Source organism: Branchiostoma lanceolatum, chromosome 14 (assembly GCF_035083965.1).
Source record: "Branchiostoma lanceolatum isolate klBraLanc5 chromosome 14, klBraLanc5.hap2, whole genome shotgun sequence".
Classification (NCBI taxonomy): Eukaryota; Metazoa; Chordata; class Leptocardii; order Amphioxiformes; family Branchiostomatidae; genus Branchiostoma; species Branchiostoma lanceolatum.
The window spans coordinates 5,123,464-5,147,256 of NC_089735.1; the positions used below are offsets into that span (position 1 = coordinate 5,123,464).

The 23,793-nt window shown below is 39.6% G+C and overlaps 1 protein-coding gene across 6 annotated transcripts in view; it reads right to left on the reverse strand.

The window, feature by feature from the left end:
- The window catches only part of LOC136449017 (protocadherin-15-like), a 44,621-nt gene that overhangs the window by 15,384 nt on the left and 5,444 nt on the right, over positions 1-23,793 (reverse strand). For 3 of the 6 annotated variants that reach the window (XM_066448780.1, XM_066448775.1, XM_066448781.1), the window contains exons 2-23: positions 23,539-23,688; positions 14,633-14,727; positions 12,749-12,766; positions 12,294-12,362; positions 11,709-11,875; positions 11,438-11,509; positions 10,630-10,821; positions 10,196-10,315; positions 9,312-9,461; positions 8,625-8,736; positions 7,867-7,979; positions 7,416-7,597; positions 6,316-6,460; positions 5,527-5,676; positions 4,860-5,059; positions 4,090-4,222; positions 3,570-3,652; positions 2,402-2,492; positions 1,718-1,855; positions 1,323-1,381; positions 587-824; positions 140-340 (exon numbers count right to left, since the gene is read on the reverse strand). In XM_066448780.1, coding sequence (XP_066304877.1) covers positions 140-340; positions 587-824; positions 1,323-1,381; positions 1,718-1,855; positions 2,402-2,492; positions 3,570-3,652; positions 4,090-4,222; positions 4,860-5,059; positions 5,527-5,676; positions 6,316-6,460; positions 7,416-7,597; positions 7,867-7,979; positions 8,625-8,736; positions 9,312-9,461; positions 10,196-10,315; positions 10,630-10,821; positions 11,438-11,509; positions 11,709-11,875; positions 12,294-12,362; positions 12,749-12,766; positions 14,633-14,714 — 2,715 coding nt within the window. In that variant the 5' untranslated portion in view covers positions 14,715-14,727; positions 23,539-23,688. The remainder of the gene's footprint in view (positions 1-139; positions 341-586; positions 825-1,322; positions 1,382-1,717; positions 1,856-2,401; positions 2,493-3,569; positions 3,653-4,089; positions 4,223-4,859; positions 5,060-5,526; positions 5,677-6,315; positions 6,461-7,415; positions 7,598-7,866; positions 7,980-8,624; positions 8,737-9,311; positions 9,462-10,195; positions 10,316-10,629; positions 10,822-11,437; positions 11,510-11,708; positions 11,876-12,293; positions 12,363-12,748; positions 12,767-14,632; positions 14,728-23,538; positions 23,689-23,793) is intronic. The other 3 variants (XM_066448776.1, XM_066448777.1, XM_066448779.1) reach the window with 3 other exon arrangements.

Sequence of the window (23,793 nt, forward strand, 5' to 3'; positions counted from 1 at the left end):
GGTGGCAGCGGTGGGAGTTCAAGCTGTAGGGAGAAAAACTTTTGTGGATTGGGTACAATTCCGATCTCTGAGGAAAGAAAGGCCATGATCGATGAACAAGCATCAGGACACAACCCAGCACAAGAAGAACACCACTTACATTCACAGCAACTACGACTGTGGTGTTGCCTTGATTTTGGCCATCATTAGCCTGGACCACTAGTGTATATTCATGTCCCAGCTCATAGTCTAATGGCTGTAGGTTGGACAGTTGCCCAGTGGTGGAGTCAACGGTAAACAGGGAGGTGTCCCCGTCAGCTATAGAGTAGGTCAGGCTGGGATCCTGGTCAGCATCTGTGGCCTGAAACAGACAGATCATGATTGATTGATTGATTAATTGAATGATTGATTAATTGACTGATTAATTGATTTTTTTCATACATGTACAAGACCCATGTAAAATCCATCAAGAGGTTCTAAAGTGTCAACCATGCACAAATATCTGGAAACACAAACCAAAGACAATTCCTCCATTTTTCATGGAAGTGGTATTGGCTACTTGGCGGAATGCACAGTCACATATTTTCAAACTCAGTTGTCATCTCACCTGCAACGTTAAAAGGACTGTCGCATTTGCATTTTCATCCACCACAACCTCATATAGATCTTGAGGGAACTGTGGGCTGTTGTCATTGATGTCTGTGACATTTACAGTAAGAGTTATAGAGGAGCTTCTCCCATCTGGTGCTTTGTCATTTGCAGTGACCACCAGAATGTACTGGTCTTGCTCTTCCCTGTCCAGTCTTTGGGTGGCGTAAATGGCTCCGACAGGACTGATTTCAAAACTGCAAGAGAGAAGAGCAATATTGAAATAGCAATACTATAAATGTACAAGACAACAATGACAGTTGAACCTTGGAAGAGATGCTATCACTGATACCAAACATAATTTAGAGCTGCTTGACAATACAGTCGAAACTGCTCAGAAAGACCACTCAGGGGACCAATAAAATAAATCCAGTCTATGTGGATAGGTGGTCACTATAGACATGATTCTTTTGATGCTTGTGTCAATGGGAAAAATTATCTAGGAGACCACCAAAAAGTGGTTACATTCGACACTGACCAGGCAGTCCTTATGTAGAGGTGGTCGTTTGTACAGGTTTGACTGAACAACAAAGTATACAAAATATTGGCACTCTGCTCTTGTACACACCTCAAACTACAGGTGGTCTTAGTAATACAGAAGGAATAATTTACTGAAAAACTGGATACTGACTGACTATGTAAGAGGTATACTTAGATGTCTAACCTTCATCAACAGGTGTTCGTTTAATACTTACCTTGAAGACACTAGGTGATATTCTACTTCTCCTTTTGCTCCAATATCAGCATCAGTGGCCTAGGAAGAATAACAATGATTCAGACTCTCATCAGTGTGAAATAATGTATTATCATTTCATAGTACATCATGTATGATAAAGAATGATGCCACTTAAGGCCTCCTAATTCTTTCTGACTTCCTTTCTTACATATTATGTAGATTTCTTTATCTTAACACCGACAAACATCAACCCTCAGGGAAATTTACCCTACCATGTTCATTCAGTCATGATCCTGTGGGCTGGACTTGCAGTTTTCATTACGTACTTCAATTCAAGATTACTTGCCAGTTGGTAAATGAAACATTAAACAAAAGGAAGTGGTTTCTATCGACCAAACTACGTATACCACTTACCTCCACCCTTCCGACGAATACAGGTAGGTTTGGGTCCTGTTCCTCCGGTATCGTAAACTCAGTGGGAAAGGATGAGTTGAAGATGGGGTTGTTGTCATTGATATCTGTCACGACAACTTCAACTGTAGCTGTTGCAGTCTGTAAACAAATGAAATATTGTTTTGTTGTCTTCTAAATCAAAGAAAAGGGAGAGCTTAAATGGTGACTTGGATCAAAAGATGCAAGTCTCTCTACATACTGCAGTATGATTTTATGACAGGCAATACTTTTTGGTAGGCAGCATAAACATGTGTCCAGATTCCAACATTTACACAAATTGACAGTACAGTTGGAGGGCTAAATCATTTTATTTTATTTATCTATTTATTGTTTGCCTCAGGCTCAAAGGCCCATACACAAATACACACATCAAAAAGCAATAACGACAGAACCTACAGTACATGTATCTACAATACACTAGCTATTTAAAAGCCACACTATGAAGTGGCTTCTCATGGCCTGCGTACAAGGTGGCAATATTGACGCCAAAGCTGGCTGGAAGAGAAGGCTTCCGATTGCAGCAAAAGTCTGGTGATGTTGTTCCCGGATGCCAGGAGGCGAGCCGCGAACAAGTGCGCCAGCTTTCGCCTCCTGGCGTCGATCAAGTGATCAGAGTGATCAAAGATTGATTTGGCAACAACTTACCCCATTTTCATTCCCATCATCCACCAGGACAATCAGGGTGTATGCTGGGATATCTTCTCTATCCAGCTCTTTATTCAAGATGATCTGTCCTCTGTGATACCACAAAACAAAATTTTGACAAATCTTAATGATTATCACAGGATTAGTTAACTGACAACAAAAACAAAAATGGATAAATTACTGAAGACGACAACTATGACAGACTTTTCATGCACCATATAACAGAAAAACAAAACAATTGAGACAGAAAGAGTAATGATATTCACTGCACAGAGAAAAGAAAAGAGAGAGTTTTAATATGAACAAAAAGTGTTAAGTCAAGTTAGAGATTTCACACTCAAGTTACTAATAGTTTGTATCAGTGTGTACCTTATAATCTCAAGAGCATGGATATGAATTCACAAGAACACAGCAACAACACAACACAACACCACACAGCAAATGGATAAGTGCAAATAGTACAAAAAGTACAAAACTCTTGAAGCCTTCATATATGGCAGGGTTAGCTAATCAAAGTGTAAAAAAAAGACAACTAGCTTGTCCCTACTCACTCCTCTGTGGCATTTCTGCATTAGAAGCAAGCAGAGAAAAAAGACATTTAGGACCTTACTAGACATTAAGGACATTACTAGACATTAAGGACATTACTAGACATTTACGACATTACTCAACATTTTAAACATTAGACTGTATTTTCTACACTAAAAGATTGGCACTTAACATTTTGAGATACACTGGCAAGCTAGAAAGCTAATTGATTCAAAGACAATCAGTAAAAATGAACATCACAATATCGAGGAAAGCATACCTGGTTCCATGACAGTTTAATGTGGCACAAAAATAAAATTTATCTTCAGTTCAAATCTTCTAATTTGCCAGTGTCTATCCATATTCAGGGTAACCAGCATTATTTGGAGTATAACAACTACTTGTAGCTATTTGGATAAGGAAACGCTATCACTATGAGCTTTCTTACGTTGAAATGATGTCAACTGAAGGAAATTTCCTTACACTACTCATGACCATATGCAAAAGTAAATGACCCACTACACTATACAATGTACCTAATACATTCTAGGGTCAAATAGCACCAAACACCACCCTTCAATGAATCCAGTTTTCAAATAGATAGAAAATATGCTCTATGTGTTGAGCACTAGAAACTCACACTTTGCTGGAGATGTTGAAGGTGTAGTTAGGATTCCCGTCTGCAATCACAAAGTGAAGTGGTTCACCCTCAGCATCAAAGGCCTGAAATGTAAAACCACACAGTCAAGCTACCTTTAACATGTTAACTTGCCAACTCATCAGTGTACAGTAGGTGCTACAATTGAAGGAAGTGCTATAATGTAGGTAAATAAATGTCATTGGATCTGTACTCTGTCACTGATCTAGAATTTTCTGATGTGCATTATAGCCCAATAGTTTCTTTATTACTTACATATAATTCATATGTTCTTCAATGGGTACCAAAGCATGGCCAAGCAAGAGTAGGGAGACCATGCACAACGTACGCTCATCAACTGTGCAAGGCTTTGTCAGAAAGGATGAGGTTAACATGTCATGGCTTGCTCTACTTGATTGCAATGATGTCTGTCCTCGGTGCTGATATACGTGGTGTTGTATTGAGACTGACAATCATTTACCCGATCCTGATTATATTTGAGGTACAGAAAGTGCACACTTACATGAACTGTAGTCAGGGATGTGCCAATCTGAGCTCCCTCACTGATGGAGACAAAGTACCTAGCAGGGTCAAAGGTCGGCCTGCTTTGGTTGTTGGCTGGGATGACTCTCACCTCCAGAGTTGTAACTGAAGACCTGGGGGGGGGGGGGTGGAAGTATCACAGAGATGATAAACAAAACACCTGAAAATGTTTACTCATTTTTTTAGTGTTATTTTGCTAGTACAGGTATGAAACAAACTTGCTTTGGAAGAAGAACCAAGAGTAGCTAAGACCTTGGAAATACAGGAAAAAGTAAAAAATAATATACCGTACAATACATAGTAGATTCCTATAAGAAGGTTAGACATCCAGGTAAAAACATGTATTTGTTTTTTTTTCTGCCAGTTTGTTCTAGTGACGTTAAAAAATAGTGATAGATATCACTTGAAGTGTTCGGAAGTTATCTCCATATCTCATTCAGTTGTAGAGATTGATTTGTTTCTAAATACATTGTAAAGAAAGTTAGCGCTTGTCCTGCTGTTTTTTTAATGCAATTTATTTCATTAATTTGATTTCTTAATCAGGTCATTTTTCCTTGACATTTTTCCTGCGCTGCTGTGCCATAGTTACTTCTACATTTGGTGCGTTAGCTGCCGTGATGCGTTCAGCTGAAAAATTCCCCAACCCGTACATATACGGGACCCACATACAGGCTCTGTAATGTGCAATATTATATATATATATGGGTCCCGAAGGACAAGGGTCAATACAATACAATGCGAGGTCCATACTTGCGTTCGTCCTGCGGAGCCCCATCAGCCGCCATGACTGTGAGGGTGTACACCTCCCCGGTCAGGAGACTCTCGTCCTCCAGGGTAACAGTCCCGTTCCGCTCCTGCACAGCAAACTTGTTCTCTCCGTTGTTCGTCACATGCAGGATGCTGAAGGTGACTTCTCCATATGCACCACCATCACTGTCTGTCACATTCAGCTGTAATGTGAATGTGAAGATCAGATTTCATTAGTTGTTTAGTTCAGACACATTGATGGGGTCAAAGTCATCAAGTACTGTAAATGCAGAAATGTTCGCGGTGGTTTTATGTACACGGTTTTCGCGATGAGCTCTTACCGTGAACTTATAACCACTGCAAAAGGCCATTCCATTGTGTGACTGTTGCGCTACTATTGTTTCAAACGCGAAGTCAAAACCACCACAAACACTCCATTTTCTCCCAACCGCGAAATTAAATCTCTGCAAACATTTCTGTATTTACAGTATTTTCACTATACACATTTATTCATTTTGAGATGATTGGTAAATAAAATAACAAACATTCAGTCATACATGTTCACAGGACAGAGTAAAACTGCATAAATCTACACAAGAAATCAAATTAAAGAGATGATAAAACAACTGGCTTAAACATAAATGGTTATGAACACACTGTTCCTCATTACCTCATAAACCACATGCCCTGCTAGAGCGTCATCCTTGAGTCTGGTGATGTAGGGCCCAGGTGGGTGGAACTGGGGGGTGAAGTCATTCCTGTCTACCACCGTCACAACCACTGTGGTCATGTTGGTCAGCTCACCATCACTGGCCATCACCTGAACACAGAGGGGAGGAAAAGTGACGATGTATCCAATCCACTCAAGCTTACTCTACTTACAATCCACTAGTCTTCCCCTGGTCGCGACAAGCTGCTGTGTTCAATACAGTCTAAATAGGTAGCAAGGTGGTCTTTTGATTAAGGTCGGTTACTTAGAATCTAAAGGTTCTGGATTTGAATCCCAAGCAGGCCCCAGTGCTGTGACCTTGGAAAAGGCACTTTACACCTACTTGCTCCCTTGACTCAGGTGAAAATGAGTACCTAGTTTTGGTTAGGGACGTCCTCTTGAATGGGACATAAATCTAGAGGCCCTGTGTTTGAGGAGAGCCACACCTTGAGCACGTTAAAGATCCTACCACACTAAAATAGTAGGGGTCCATCCCAGTATGAATGGATGAAACCTTACTGTCCGGTCTTACACAGCTTGCATTTAATGTGCAAAACTGGTGTGTTACACCTTAATATGGTTCACCAGTCATGCGAACCAAACAAATATACCATGTGATACGAATGAGCAAATAAACCCAAACAAACTTGACGTAGTACTTTGATGAAGGTTAGACATCCAGGTCGTAAGATATGCCAAAAATAGTTACTCAAGCAAGTGGATAAAATTTGAAATTGATGTAGTACTCACGGATAACTCGTACGTATCCTGTTCCTCCCTGTCCAGACTCTGAGTGATGATTAAGTACTGCACATCCCCCACAGGTCGGAGGCGGAACTTGTCGGTGTAGTTCAGTAAGGTGTACATCACTTCTGTTCCATCCAGGTCCACAGCCCTGGAGTTATTCAAGCAATTGCAATGATGACATGGTGATGCAGTGGTAGGCAAAAGGCAGGTGGTAGGCAAAAGATTAATCTACATCATGTTAATCAGTAATTTGATCTGCTAATCAAAATATTGATATGATTAATCTGATTTGCTAACATTCTTTTGCCTACCAGTCATGAATTGAATACCCCGAATGAAAACAAAAACATTGATGGATCATATACATGGACAACTTTCAGTCGTCTGAGCAGAACTTGACTGGAAAGCCAAACTTTGCCTTTAGAAAATGCATGTGTGAGTAGATCAACAAACTGGGTATTAACTGTCATATTGAAGTTGCTTGAGTTGGCCTCAAATGGCAGCCACTCTAGACTCTATCAGTATCTCTCAACAATTCAGCCCTCAGCTGTAAGGTGAGTAGCTGTCACCAATACAACACTATACAGATACAACACAACATAGATCAGTACTAAGGACAGATACAGCAGAAATCAAGGAGAGAATCTATCAGATTTTCCAGTGTCATTGGAAATGTCATGTTACCTAATTTCCAGTAGTTCAGCCCTACATGTATATCAGTACTAAGGACAGATATCATCATCATCAGATATCAAGGATATCAGATGTGAGGAGAGCATCTAATAGATTTTCCAGTGTCATTGGAAATGTCATGTTACGCAGTCTCCAGTGGTTCAGCATCATATCAGTACTAAGGACAGATATCATCATCATCATCATCATCAGATGTCAAGGATATCAAGGATATCAGATAGCAAGGAGAATTTCTAATAGATTTTCCTGTGTCATTCGAAATGTCATGTCACCTAATCTCCAGTGGTTCAGCCCAATATCAGTACTAAGGACAGATATCCTCATCATCAACTGCCGAGGATGTCAGGGATATCAGATACCAAGGAGTGCATCCAATAGATTTTCCAGTGTCATTCAAAATATCATCTTACCTGATCTCCAGTGGTTCAGCTCCATCCATTGTGGTGACCACAGTTGTACCAGCCACACTGTTCTCCCCCACAAACCCAACATACTCCCGCTGGTCGAACTCTGGGGTGTGGTCATTCAGGTCCAGTACCGTGATCAGGAGGTTGGCATACGCTGGCTTTGGGTCATTTCTGTCTTGCACTGCCTGTGGATAGTAGCACATTGAGAAAAATACCAAAAGAATTACCATGAAAGTTTACCCTGTTAATAAATAGACTAGCCTGGGTGCCATCCAATTATTACTGGGGCTCCTACACTCGCTACTTTTTCAGGGTGATGAGTGTAGGAGTGCCGGTAATAATTGGATGGCACGCAGGCTATAAATAGAAATCAAAGGGGATCAAAATTTTGTTTCAGCACTTGCTGTGCCGTTGGATTTTCAGACTGCTGTGTACAAGTTCTGTTCTTATTTACCTTGACAACTATACTGAATGTCTGGTAGTCCTCCCTGTTCACTGCTCTCTGCAGGCTGATGTCACCTGTCATGTTGTCTATGGAGAAGTACTCTATGTAGACAGAAGGAGACCCTGCAACCAACACAAGAAGAAGCAAAGAAATAAGCTTCTCTGAACAAATGTTAATAGTCATAGTAGTTTGCATAAGGCACCCCCCTGAGTAGCTCAATGCATAATCCAGAAAATGCACAGGAGGAATACCGTAAATGCATTTAAGGTTGCTGAGATTAAATTTTGTGTCAGGGAGAAAATTGCGTGTTCGCGATAAATTTGAAGTTTTAAGTTCACTGTTGTTCAAGCATTTTTGTGCTGGATTTAGTTTGTGTTGAATGTTAAACCACTGCAAATATGTCAACATTTACAGTACTTTCAATGCAAGCAAAGTCCAACCTCATCAGCCTCTCTTGCTTGAAAACTACTCGAGAACACAGGAAAGCTCAAGTCTGAAGTTGTGTCAGACCAGTGGATGTCTAACTACCAGACTACAGCATGATTTTGCTAGTCTCTACCAGACTAACCGCGTCGGCTATAGAGAGAACATTTGCAGGGGGACTTTGGCCATGGAGGATAACATTCCCATCCGCAGTCATCCAGGGTTGCAATATTTGACCCTATCTCCATAGCCAACTCCCTTCATACAGTTGACTCTATTTGGCCAATTTCTACTATTTTCCCAGCGACCCGTTGAGACTGGTAGAGTTTATGATTTTGCCTGACCTGTAAAGAAGCTGTAGACAATGTTGGGCCTCTCCTCCTCAGGCTGGATGTTCTTGTCCTGATCTACTGCAGCAATGTTGTTGGGGCTGACTGAGATGGGGTTCAGTGAAGCCTGAAAAGGAAGTTTCTAACAATGAATATAACGTTATATGTATTTAATGGGGAACAAGACAGCAGACATAGGGCACCTTTTATAGGCTTGATAAGATCTACTATTACTAACATAATTCCACCAGGGTATATAATTCCACCACCCTGACAAGATACGTTCAAACAGATCTCCAACCCAACGTCCCCAAATATAATTCACTCCTGTATATCTAGACTGTGCATACCTGGGGGTGCTGCACTAGAGATCTGTCAAACTCACTGTTTTTTGAAGTGGCAGATTTATGTAACCCAGCAGATTAATGTTGATGGAGGTTACCAGTTTTCATCTCATCCCTGTTTTTATCTACATTCCTACTTCCACTCTATGTGATATTCAATACAATATGAGATATACAAGCACAAGTTTAAGTCTGAAAGGAAAAGCAATTTTTGCAATATATGCTCATTTTTCAACTTTTTTGTATAGTTCACAATATGGTTGCAAACCTATTTTTGGAAACGAACGGAAATTGAACCGTGTGGATGTCATCCACATAATCAAATCGGTGTGGAGTTTCTAAGATAAAAAGACATTACCGGCTCAGTTTTCTCTGTAACATTGGCCCTGTATGTGACAGGGTCACAACAAGGCTGGAACAGTGGTCCCAGGTCATCTCCATCAGTGATGTTCACTGTCACAATGGTGTGGGCTGTGTTCTTCCTCGGGTCCTGTTCATCTGCCGTGTCCTATACAGACAAGGGACACAAACGTTCTGTCAACATGAAGAAGGCCATCATTTTTTCCCAATCTTTATTCGTTTAAATCAACATGGCAGAAATACACATAATATCATGAAATATGCATGTACTCCTGAACTGTGTTGATTCTACAAATCAGATCTATACACACAGTGCAAGAACGAAGACGAAAACTGGACATAAAACACAACAACTTAGTGTAGTGGAGAAAGGAGCTGTACAGCCTGTTGGTCCGAGCTAAGGGGATACTGATTATGTGGGTGCAAAGGATAGGTCTAAGAGTTTTCTAGAGTTCAAATCCAGCAGTTGCCCCTAACCTTGATTTCCAAGCAAACAAACAAACAAATAATCAGATCTTTTGGTTGGCAAGACAGCATCCATGGGCAGAAACACTCGCAATTGGCCAATGAATATAGTTTTGGCCCAGAAATACTGTCTTACCAACCAAAAGATTTGCTTGAAGATTACCTTAACCCGACTGCTATGCAATTTAAAAGAGGAATGTCTTTAGGACGGGGCATTAGGTCTTGGTTTACTGATCACTGTGCTTGTCACATAGAGCTTGATGAATATCCTTGCAACACTAAATCAATTTCTATTGTGCATAGTGTCTGTCCTCCATATCATCAGACCAGTGGAAAACAAAACTAGACTTCCAGTGAGCTAAACTGAATCTAGAAAGATTACTGGTGCAGAAGTAGTCTGTGCTCATAGAATCTTACCCAGGCCTCCACTTTGAGACGATATTGTCTGGGTGGTGCCATACTGTCATAATCCAGTTGCCTAGAGACAACAATCGCCCCAGTCTTTGGTAGTGGAATGGTGAAGAACTCATCTGCTAGCTGGAAAATACAAACATGCAAAAATGTTACATAAAAATGATTCTTTAACTCGCTGCGACATCTTTATGATGACCTCAATTCATGAACACTTCAATTTTGAATTACACATAAAAAAAGTTTCAGAGCTTTCTGCATTGTGGTCCTTATCAATAAACATTCCACAAAACTACATGACACACAGGAAAATAACATATGACTGATGCAGAAAATACATGTACAGAAAATTCCCAAAAAAAGTGATACAACAGTTAAATCTATACGAGGTCCTCTCTCCCCTTAACAGCAATGCAATGTGAAGTCATATGGATACTTACAGGATCATCTTCATTCTCAATAATCTTGAACTTGATCTCATTGGTTCCATCCAAGTCTGTTACTGAGAAGCCATCGAGGATGGTGATCCCTACCGGAGTCAGCTCATTGACTTCCACAAAGTACGAGTCAGGATGGAACTGGGGGGCGTTGTCATTCAGATCTGTGACCACCACTGTCACTGGGTGTTCAATCTGTAATGGTCATAAAATCACACCATTGGATCACTCATTCACATATTCAACAACAGCACACTAATTAGCAGCATATGACCATCAAATTTACATGTTCTCACAAGCCGTATATGCTTATATCTTTATAATTCAAACTACCTATGCTATCATTTTTCTTTGATAATAAACTACACACCAGATACGTATTATGTCTCCTAGCTCTTACAACTTATCACCTTGAATTATTCCTTTGCCTTAGCTCAGAGAACAATTCATTGGAATGGCTTGCCCACAATCTATGATACTAGTAAGCAAATTACCAAATCAAATCCCTTTTTCGATCTATTCTGTCCACACTGAACATCCACAAACAAATGCTGTTAAAACCATGTCCTCTTTATGGAGGCATCAAAGACATAGACATTTAGCTGAAATTGTTTATCTAGTGCTTTTCCCGCCTTTTGTATCTTGCACCTGCGCACTACATTTGTAGGTACCAGGGGCCAAGACCCCGGATGAAGTTTTCTTCTCTGTACAGAAAGTTCTGGAGTTCTGTCAATACAACACGTGAGTTCGTATACGTGTGTGAGTTGTGATCTTTACCTAGTTTAACAGAAATAGTATGCCAGTAACTTACCGTTCCCCACGTGTCGCTGACACAGACAATTGTGACCCTTAGTGATGTGATACCATTGTTACCAGCTGTGCCCTGAGTAATCAACAGGACAGTATGATTCACATGTCATCATAAATTGGACACTTCACTGACTTAACATTACAAAGTCACTGGGACTTGGAAAAATTTTCAAGCAACTCAAGCAACTGGATAGATTTTTATTCTAATTTTTTATTCTGAGGACGTGATTTCAGATTGCATGAGTAACAGGTATATTGCATACAATACATACATCTCTGTCTAATGTGCTGTTTCCTGTAACATTCAGGTACAATGTCTGGTTTGTTGGGTCCAGGATGACCCAGTGAGAGTCTGGTGTGTCCTTTAGTGACAGTGTTATGGTGGCATTTTCTCCTGATGTCTCACCAACAATGTCCATGTAAGAGACCAGTACAGTGCCTGCAACAGTTCAGAACCATGTCATGACATAAACACTCATATTACAAATTTCCTAAACCCAAAATTGAGTTGATTAGATAGTTGTAGAGGGGAATTCATATCATAAAAACTATGAGCCTCATCATCAAAATTAGGGACTAGATATGTAACATTATGGCTCAACCTTAAGGATTGTGAACTTGAATAAAACTGTCCTCTACTGGTAAAACAAATGAATAAATGAAACAACAGCATAATATTCAGCACATTGGACAGCTAGTTTTTGTGCCTCTTCACTTTCTACACCTCATCTAGTATTGTAAAAAAATGTCCAAGGATAATCTTTTATCTTTACATATATTGATGAAATAGGTGGGCTTTCATCTTTTTTTGGGTCGTAATATATCTATATCTAAAGGAACTATCGAGATATACTTGCCATTTGGACTGTTCTCATCCACATAGGCAAATGTGGTTGGACCAGCTTGGCTATTCCTGAGTGCACAGTCTGGAAAGAGCCAATCAGAGGAGATGTAACAAACTTAGTTATATGTGGGGAAAAAGGACCAACAGGAGCAGGGACAACAGGGACAAGGTAGCAGTACAATACTGGGGTCATGGTCAATGTCAAAGATGTGCTCTGGGGAAGGTCTGCAATGAATAGAGGCAAAGCCATAATGAAGAAATAGCAGCCGTAAATATAAAAATTGACTCATTAGTGGTGTAGTGTTTGCCATAAAGAAAATGAGTATCAATCTTTAGCAACACAGAATGCATGTCTAAACATTGAATATTTGCATGTGGGAAAGGTTTGCAACGTTTGAAAATTTGTCCAGAAATTTCAACAAATTCACCAAGAAAGAACAAGAGTTGTTTCGGAGGCACAACTCTTACCTAGAGCAAGTTCACTCACTAAAAGAGGAAGAGAAAAGATGTGAGAACATGCAGTATTCACTAGAGATTACACAGAAGATCACTCTGAATGTGGTACTCTTCAAATATCTCAGTAATCATATAAGTGCAAATGACCCATCAAACTGTACTGTATAATTAACAAAAAGTTGAGACTCATGATCAGGGCTGTCTCCAGCTTAAAAAATTTTTCCATCCCACTCATTGCTTGGGCAATGGCTTGGGCAATACCGGTGCAATGGCCGAGTGGGTAGAGTGTTCGCCTTGCTGGTAGGCTGGTAGGTCGTGAGTTTGAACCCTGGCCGGGTCATACCAAAGACTCTAAAAATGGTACATACTGCTTTCTCTGCTTAGCACTCAGCATTTTGGAAAGAGTATGGCAGTTAAACACACACCACTACCAGTGGACTAGCCCCCCGCTGTAGTGACTTGCACAAAGTTGTGTGGCCCAAGGGCTTTGGAACCGGAGATGGGCGCCGCCTTATGCACCTTTTGGTGTGGGAAGGACTTTAATTTTTAACATTGCTTGGGAGCCGATTTTTTTTATTTTCATTGTTGAATTTGTCATTTTAAGCCTACAAAAATACATTTTCATCAGTTTTATCTAATGAATTTGATATTTTTGGGACGGAAAAGGGTTAAATTTTTTTCCGTCCCAACAAGCAAATTTCTGTCCAAGGACGGAAGGACGGGTCCTGGAGACAGCCCTGCTCTTGATAGTCAATTAACTAATTTCCCAATGTCTCTCCAAATTCAACGAAATCAGTATCTTTACAATGTGAGAGCACACACAACATAGATCGTCATAGATTCTATCATCACAAACACAATGATTACCTAATTGACTGTTTTCTTACAGACTAAAAAAGCATATATATTGGTGACAAGGCAGTATCAAAGGGACCAACGAGTATCCAAAGCCACCGGTGGCTAGGCAGTATAAAAAAAGGCCAACGAGGATACTTGTCGGCCCGTTTGATACTGCCTTGCCACCGATAGATCTGCAAGGAGATTATAAAAAACTGACAAATCGGATGTCAACATGCGATAATACTTCTTGAAAGAGGTACAGCTTACAACCAGGTCTTGAACACAATAGTAACAACAACAGACATACATGTATGAACTGTGAACTGTGACATAGAAAGAATACATTTCTTTCTATGTCATAGTTCATGTACATGTATGTATGTTGATAGAGTTATCAGGACTGAAATGACTGTGTATCTCGGTTATATTGTATCTGACCCTTACCTCTTCCCTTATGACCCCAATGAAAAGCGGCCTGCGTGCCGATTTGAGCATATCATGAATAAACAAAGGTTCAAGCAAATAACATAAGAATGTATCTATTACCCTTGTCAGAGGTATCTATGTCATTCTGTCTTCCCCCTCTGACTCTCCAGAACCTGGACCTGTGGTGCCTTTCTCTATGTCTAGTAGGCTGGTTTCTATGTCTTATCCTGTGTAGAGCCTTGTAGTAGGAAGAATAGACAGGAAAGCGAGAGAGGTGATTGGAGATAGAGTCAGCTGAAAGAGTAGAAGATATAGAAGAAGATTAGGGAGCAAGAAAGAGGAAGAGACTAGGAAATTTACAAGACAGGAGTTTGGTTTAGCAAATAGGCTGGCTGACTGTACTTTTGCAAAGAATTTGAACATCACGTAAGAAGAGTATCATTTGAATAGTGAAGTACAGTAGTGAATAACTGAAAAGAAAAATGTCTTTCTTGAAATGTTTAGATATGCAGCAACTTATTTGAACATATGCGCCTACTTTACCTTAAGTTTGGATGTGATATCATGCACACTTTAAGACTCTCAGAGTCGCCTGAAAGGCATACTTTAAGACTCTTGAAGTGACCTTACCTTGCTGAGCAGCAGTTGGAAGTACAGAAGAGAGAACTCCTAAGACAAGCAGCATCCAGCATAATCTAACTTCTGCCTCCATGATTGAAGCAAGTCTGTAAAGGCAAGATAATGAACAAATGATTTTATTGCTCAACAACTACATCGGTGACAATGTATGGCAATGTACAGATAGCATAATCTACAATGACAATGAGAATGAACTTTATTGCATCTTCATGCCCAACATGGGCTAAATGCATTAGGTAACATGAAGGAAAAGAAAAGGAACATTGTGTTATATTCCATCTATAATGTAATTCCATCTATTCTATCCATAATACATTGTAATTATGTGAGTTAAATGGTCTTTCTCCATGCTTGCATACAGAAGTGTTACTGCCGTATACTATTGAAAACCAAACGTGAAAAAGCACACACATATATCTATGTATAAATGGTTACACCCCTATATTCCGACACCCCTAAAGTTTCAACGACCCTTTGTTCTGACACTTAAACCTAAGCCTAACCCTTGCCCTCACCAAAACCTGAAATAGAATCTGGACATTGGGCTGTCCTCATATGAACTGTACCAGGGACAGCCATTCCAAGTACAGGAAACACTTATTAGATCAGCAGTCCTGACACAGGTTAGTTTTACACAAGCGTCACGGGACTTCACTCCAGGGCTGTCTCCAGGACCCGTCCTTCTGTCCCTGGACGGAAATTTGCTTGTTGGAACGGAAAAAAATTTAACCCCTTCCGTCACGAAAATATCAATTTCATGAGATAAAACTGATAAAAATGTATTTTTTTAAGCTTAAAATGATAAATTCAACAATGAAAATTTAAAAATTGGCTCCCAAGCAATGAGTAGGACAGAAAAAAATTTAAAGCTGGAGACAGCCGTGCTTCACTCTATCAAGCTTATCATTAGAGTACATTTTGATGAAAAGTAATGGTACATTTTCGTGGTGTAGCCAGCCAACACTTTAAAATAAATGACTGAGGGAGTAGCATTCTGGACTGAAGTTCATAGAACAAGTGAGAGGTCTGTACTCGACAGACTCCTGTTAGCCATACTAATCAGGTGATTTTCTGGGTTAGGAGACCGTGTCTGAGGAATGAGTCATGCTGGGTGGTTCTATAGTCAGGATTAGTACCAATCTGTTGCAGGCAGACCTGTAATTTGACTATAGTCTCAGGAAAATTGGCCTCCAAGCATGGAACTGAGTGTGCCAACAGAGGGAGAACAGTACAGCTGCATATGCAATGGTGCATAGAAACCTACAATGTAGCCAAAGTACAACAATTGGTGTTGGTTTGTAAGATACTTGTACATGACAAGATTCCTTTGGAGCAATCATCTTCCAGTTGATGGAAAATTGATGGACATCTACTCTCATCAAAGAATGAATAGCAACAAAGAAAACACTACTCTATTTCATACAATGGAATGATTTGGGCAGTAACTTTTTTGTGCTTGGATATAAACATTGATCCTTAATCATACTACAAAGAATATTTCAATTTGCTTTGCAAGATACTCAATTTTCTAATATATCCTATCTTTTCTCCCTTACAATGGAGGATCAAAAGGTTGCTCAAACTGAATAATAATAGAGAATTCAATACTTGTATCAATATCTAGTTTTAGAAAATGATCTTACATCAAGAAAAATTCAGAACATGTCTGTTCCAATTTGTCCCAGTAAGAATAAAACTGCATGCATCGGCAATATCTCGGTGTAGGCATCAATGGAGAACCAATTAACATCAGAACTGTAATTGGGTACCACAGATGGTCACTTGGGTCCATTTGGAAACTGAAGCCATTTTTCATCCCTTATTAAGCTAATTGGTAAATTAACCCCCCTGGAGTGGAGATGTATATTTGGCACAAGTGATGACTATTGAATGATTTTATCATTGTAATAAGTTTTATATATTTCCTGCGTAAGTCATATTTGTATGCTATCAGTGCATACTCACTTTCCAAGAACTCCAAAATGTCATAGAATGAAAAGAAAAAAAACACTCAAACTGGCTCACTTGGTTTTACAAAGTATGTAAAATTATTGGAGGTGTATCAAATTAAACCCATGACCACATGAAATCACAACTCAAATGAATTTATTGATTTTGTCATCCGTGGTCAAACATGATTCATGCGACACACATGCCACATACTGACCCAGTTCACAGGCGAGGAACACGACTTGTCCATTAATGATATGGGCAATTTCATCACTTAACCATACAGTAGACTGTCACCTGGTAAAGGCTAGGGAGCACCAAGCCTGGTACCCAAAAAAATGGAGAACTGGGTTACTAGGGTAACTAAGACTTAAATGTCTAAATAGCATTTATTATTTGCATGTCTGGGTTTTGAAAAAACAAAATGTATCTTCATTTATAAACACAGATGTGTACAATATGCCTATCAATACTGTCTGTTGATAAATTAATGGCATTCATTGCATTAATGTCCTATTCATGACGTTCTCACAAATCCTGGCATGAAGTTTTATCATTCTTTTGTGTGTATTTTTCCATAACAAAGGCTCATGCTTCAACAGTTTGGTTGATGAGCTGATCACAGCACAGCTACAACTTCCTCCTCTCCGGTGCAAAAATCGTATCAGCGAGCCGGTGCAAAAATTGTATAAGCTAAGACACTGGTGACTGACTGGACCTTCTCTGGCTAGCTTATGCAATTTTTGCACCGATGTAGATATGCTTGGAGATAAACAACTTCCTACTCCCCAATGTATTTCCTCATCAACTGTGATGATTTCCTCATGCCAGACCTATATTACATTTACCCACCCTAGAAATGAATGCCAGCCAAAACCCTCAAGAGAGACTTATAAAGGTGGAAAATCTAATCTCTTTTATGCAAAGATTTAAGAAATATCAAATTCTATTCTACCAAAAATCTTTGAACTTTACATGATATAAAGAGTAAATGGATATGATCAAACTCTTTTTATATAACAACACAGGCCAACCCCTTGCTCTTTCATTTACAAACTACGGTGCAAGCATAACATACAGTGGTTACTGTAAGAATACAAGTTGGTGCAGCTGTAAGCATTGCAGGCATCTGACATGCATGGTATAATACAATGTTTGTGTTGTTTTACTAACATTACATATCAGTACTAAGTTGCAAAAAATCCCTTCCACAAGGATCGAAATGTAAAAAATTGTCTGAGAGGCAATAAAAATGTTACAGGAATATTCATTGATCTTGTCATCAGAGTCCCATCCCAATATATCATCATCCATCATTCTATGTCAGTTTGAATACGTCACAATCATGAGCCTTGGTCTTTCTAAGTGGACAAGTCAGCAAAGTCCACTGATAGGGCTATTTCAGGAAAATTGATATCATAAAACAACAGGTCCCGGAGAATGGTCAGAAACAAATTATATGGCAGGTGACTCAATCTTATCTCAAGCCTCTAAACCACTGGTCACATTCTTTCTTTTTTTCTGGTCGACCTCGGTTGGAGGATTACATTTTTTCGTCAGTCGGTAGCGCAATGCGGCTTTGCAGAAATAGTCTCTTGAATTGACATGTGAGAATGCTGTATATCTTACAAGTCAAAATACATGACTTTACAAATGTAGATGTCTCAAAATGTCTACTTTCCAAATTAACGATTAAATTAATGACCAGTCTAAAACTTGACTTCACCTCATTCATGTATGATCAATTCATATAGTTTTGGGTTAAATACCCATTGAACTACGGATCTTGCTCAGTCACTGATTTAAGGTGGGGTACAGGCATGCGGCAGCACTTCTGGGGTGCTAATGGATGCTACCTTAAACTGACTGTTTCCAAAATCTATCCAGTTGCTTGAGTAACTGTAACAGTTATCTCACATAACAATTATCAGCATTATCTATGATGAAGAATGCTGATAAGCTTACCTCAAAGCAGTGTATCATGGCCACTTTTTCACACTGAGCAAGACAACGGACATCCAGTACCAGGCATTATAAGCATACTGTTGACAAGGTAGCCTTTATAATCCAACTAGCTTTATAACTGGTTAACCCTACAACAGTCATCCTACATCCCGCTTTCCTAGGCACCGCAGCTGGCCGAGGATAGAGAAAGATGACGAGGCCTAGTCAAGCTAGTCGGCTCTACGCACTATGTGCAAGAGGTCATGAGTGAGTGAGTGAATGACTGAGTCATCCTACACCTGTTCACCAGACACTCTTCCATTACTATTAGACAATTTGTGAAATGATACGGACCCCAGAAGGTGCCACGGAAATGAAAGATTAATGAGTTTGGCTGTCTCTAATCAACAGGAATCAAGCAAGCATGTGATAAACATGTGATAAACAGACAAGAGTCTGATATGTTTGTTTTTCCAAATCTCTGCTGTCAATGGGGAAAATACTTGATACAATCAATGAATTTTATTGTACAGTATAACGTAAGTACATTAATTGTAAATACAAAGTAATCTGGTGAAATAGAATTAGGATAGAATTCAAAGTCCATCATGTTGTTATATGATTGAAATTAACAGTTCAACCTAAAGAAAACCAAAGGCATACACCAGTCATCTTTCAACCACCGGTTTGGACTTACTTTGGTATGGCAGTTTTCTTACTTATCAAACTAAAGTTAAATCCAGTTTCAACTTGATAAAATGGAAGATATGGCTGAATCCAACAGTTTCATTCCTGACTTTGATGTATATATGATTCTCCCCATAGTTATCATGATGCTCTTATTGATATTAATTTTCTCAAAGGCTCAGAGCTTAAGTTTGACACAAAGGAAAAGCTAGACAAACAGAGATAACCCCACTCTCTGACCCCAAGGTTTACATAGACCACTTGTATGGCCCTCCATAATCTATAGCTGTTATGAATAATTCATCAGCTACGCAGCTATTGTTGGAGAGTGCTAGTAGTGAGTACACCATGACTGAGACAGGTCTGGACTCAGCTGGCTAATGGTTCCTGGCCTTTCTATTTCATGTGACAGATGATGAACTGGATAATCCCATGGCAGTTCCCAACACAACCTCACCAGGTCAAGGTACAACAGTTTGCAGTCAACACCTGCTTTTATCAAATGCATGTGACATGTCCCTTCTAATCTTTTTTCTAAGTTGCTACCCAGTCTACATACATTTGATGATTGGAAAAGAAAATTCTGCTTTTCAGCGGGAATAAAACTTTATTACACAGCTGCCATTCATAAATGCCAACTGTTCCAAATGGTGTCTGACCCCCACTGAGGTTTCAACCAATTTTTGGTGACTAAAATTCAGATTTTTGGTGACTAAAATTCGGCAAAACCATGTTTAAAATGTCCCAGAGCATCAAGTTTTACCATCTTGGGACTTAAAATAAAGGTAGTATCCTTCAAAGCTTCCAGAAAAAAGACAGTAACCAACCATATTCTCCCTTCGCCCTATTGGAAAGAAAAATGTAACCAGCAAAAAGTGAAGTGATGACTTCATTGCACCAACCTGTGTGTGGATATGACCTGTTAATCTGTTGACATACAGCCCACTGAAAGCTTTATTACTGAACAATTTACCACCTGCAAATTAACTTGCACCCAAAATGATACCCAGAGGACTGACCCTCAATTCCCTTCACATGTTTTCATCTAGATAAAGACCCAACTGTGGTATCTAGCATTGGAGTCTGACAGGGCTAGAAAAAGTTGAGAATTGGTCTCGAACCAGTTTAACTCACCAAAGAGCAACTCTCTCACTGGACGCGACAGAAAAGACAGAATGCTATGTACAGTATTTACAGGTTCATTCTACAAGGAAAATCCCCCAAGCTCTTTTCTACAAGCCGGAAATGAACAGTGGGCCACAGCTTAACATCCCATCCTAAGGACTGCGACCCTTTCCAGCAGCGTGGATGTAGGGTGAGTGAGTGACACAGCTAGCCGGGATTCAAATCTAAGACCTCTTGGTCTAGAGGCAGGGTCACTGACCACTGGGCTATGCACGCTTCAACCATGCACGCCACTACCAATGTGCTCTAACTAATGTTGAGAGTGTTTGCTACGTAATGTGAATAAATTAAGGATTTTCAAAAAAAGGAACAGTTTTCATATTGGTTTTCTGTAGTAGATAGCATGTGCAGCAGGGATGATGATAAGATATGTCAGAAAGAAATCAAACAATTCAGTCTTCCACCAATTTAACAAAATTGTTCAATTTCTGTTCCATGCATCATTAAGATTCTAATGGTATGAAACAACCAATAACATAAAATGTACATTTAGCATTGTCAAAAGTTGCTTGTGTGTTCAACTTTATGTTTCAATGGTTATTTCATGTTTATCAAGTAGGGTTGATTGAATCCTGAAATTACTCAATCCTGAAGAATTGATGGAAAAAATGTAATTAGGGTATGCGGTCTGGATGTTCCTTGGATGGTCCACGAGGGAATTCATATGTGTGCCTGACAAAAATGAGTAAAAGCGCCTGCAACAAAATAGAACCACATCTGTTGTGTCTAGTCATGTGCTCTTAAGACTTGTTCATTTGAATGGCCCTTAGTATATCAAACAATTTTACCTCCAAAAGTTACAGAGCAATTTCAAGAATCATTTCTAGAACTACTATATTTCCCAATAATCAGGGGGTTGGAACATTTCCAGGAGACTTCGCCTGCAAATATACCAATAGAGGCAACTTTGGAGTAGTGAGAAATGATGAGCTTTTAGACTTAGAAACAAAAGATAAATTGAAGTGTGTGATAAAGATGGCTATTCTTGCGTAGTAATGATAATGTTAAATTTAATAAGAAAAACTGATAAACATTGATAACAAAACCAATTCTTCAGTTCTGCAAAATTTATTCCTTCTTACCACAGAACTAGTGTAGAGTGTGTTGTTTTGTTTTTGTGCATTTGTTTTAGAAAGTGAAGAAGTTGTAAATGTTTATTATCTTGATAACTAACGACTCGCCACACCCATGTTTGTACAAGAAATCCTCCCATACACCCATAATGTCTTCTTAATACACTGGCTGTGAGCAATTAGATCAGCACTTATAATGTGGAAATAATAGGTGCTGACTGTTTTATGGCTTGTTTATCCACAGGGCCCTGCTCCAGCCCTAGGAGATCTCTCTGGGCCTGCAAATATGCTATTTGTTCCACCCCATTCAGGATGTGCAGGCAGGGGTGAAAAGGGGTGACCTACTTCTAGGTCCATGCTACACGAGTTCATAGAAAGGACAGAATGTCGGTTACTTTGAACCTGGAAAGATACTGTGCTGCTGAGGAATTTACAGTCAAATGGTTCATTTTGTTGCTGAATGTACCATCTCTGAGTTAGAACTTTGTAGTACTGGTCATTCAAAAGTTGGGAAGACATGAAGAAGTTAGTCTGAGTGTCATCCTAGTTTTATACTGGGGCTCCCATACTCTCTCTCCGATTACCAACTGTTGGGTAGGGGAGAATATAAGAGCCCTGGTAAATTAACTAGGATGACTCTCAGGCTAATGAAGTAGGCTGATGAGCTGATAATTACATAAGGAGATAGGAACGGTAAAAAAAACATATAGGTCTGGAAGACTATGTATCTTCTATGTTTGAATGGTAGACAGCTGAACAATACTGACAATGGAGAAAAAAGATTGTGTTTTAAACTATTATGTAAATTGTGTGTATCAAGCAAGGGAGACCAGGTGTTATATTCATATATGGAACAGCTCAGGTCTAAATAGTTATGTTATCTCTGGATAGGCTGATCTGATGGAAATGGACTGTTTAACCTTCTCCCTGAGGCTTAACCCCATAAACACTTTTGGTGCCTAAACTCAGGACCTCGGTAGGGGGGAGGTTAATTGTGATTTATGTCAATGCATGTTTTCCAGCTTCTGCACTAGTTTTTAGTCCAGTACCAAACTGATTAGAGCTAGACATCCTAAGATGAACTTGTTTTCTTAGTTTAGGAAAGAGATAGTATCAGATTATTTGAGGTTTGGAAATGGAGTATGGTGTATTTATTACACAGGATTGTTTACAACAGTAAACAGCTTTTACAAACAGCCATTAACAAAAGTACATGTTTGAATACAAGGCTCAATTGGTCTAAAGAAAATAGCTATCAGTTCCCTAAATCAACATGCATAGAATAGTGCTGGCTTAAAGTCTTTACTGGGATAAATGCTCCTGAAACCCTAACTGATCTGGTTTTCTTAACATATTCTGCAATGTGCATTTACAGGTACAATGTAATCTAGAATATCACACTATGTATGGAGATATCCCAGGGTGAAAACAAACAAAACACTGATAGCTTTATGCAAATGATTATTGACATTTGAAAAATGTAATATAACACATAGCAATAGCTATATTGCAACTAAACAACCTTTCAAGCCAAATAATTACAGAGTGGGCATCACATCAAAGAAAATTTCAGATTGCCAATGCCCCTTTAGCCTAGCCTCCTGTGCAGGCTTCCCGATAACGGCGGCATATATATTTTGGGGGGGGGGGGGGTCTAATGCCGGCAAGGGAGTTGTGTAGCCGAGGGAGTTGTGTAGCCGAGGGGTGCGGCTGTAGATAACGCGCACACCCCTCGGCTACACAACTCCCTTGCCGGCATTAGACCCCCCCCCCCCCCCCAAATATATATGCCGCCGTTATCGGGAAGCCTGCACAGGAGGCTACCTTTAGCCTGGGTACCATACTCATGTAGTATTACTGATGGTTCAATTTTTTCACTTGCTAGCAAAAAGATTGAGCCAGCAGTTGCTACGGAGGATGGACACCCAGGCTAATGCCCTTTGTTTCCAAGTGATAAATTTTCATCTTCATCCTTTTTCTTGTTATTATGAACTTGGATACCTACTCCCAAATAATGTTCTAGATAATTGGAAGGCTCGTGAAAATTTGTTCACTTACCTGGGAATGTTATCCAGATGTCACAATAGAAATTTTGCCCAGAAGCTTTGGGCAGTGTGACTGTAGTGGCTTTTTTCCTGCCTCCTGATTCACCAGCCTTCCTTCTCCTATATTTGGTTTGGTTATTCACTTGGATAACTATGACACATCCTGGGTAGACAAGATTTATAAAAATAAAATAAAAAACATGTAAATTAGCTATTCATTACTGAGCTTTTCGATATTAAGTCACTGAAACTTGTCAGAAAATCGCAA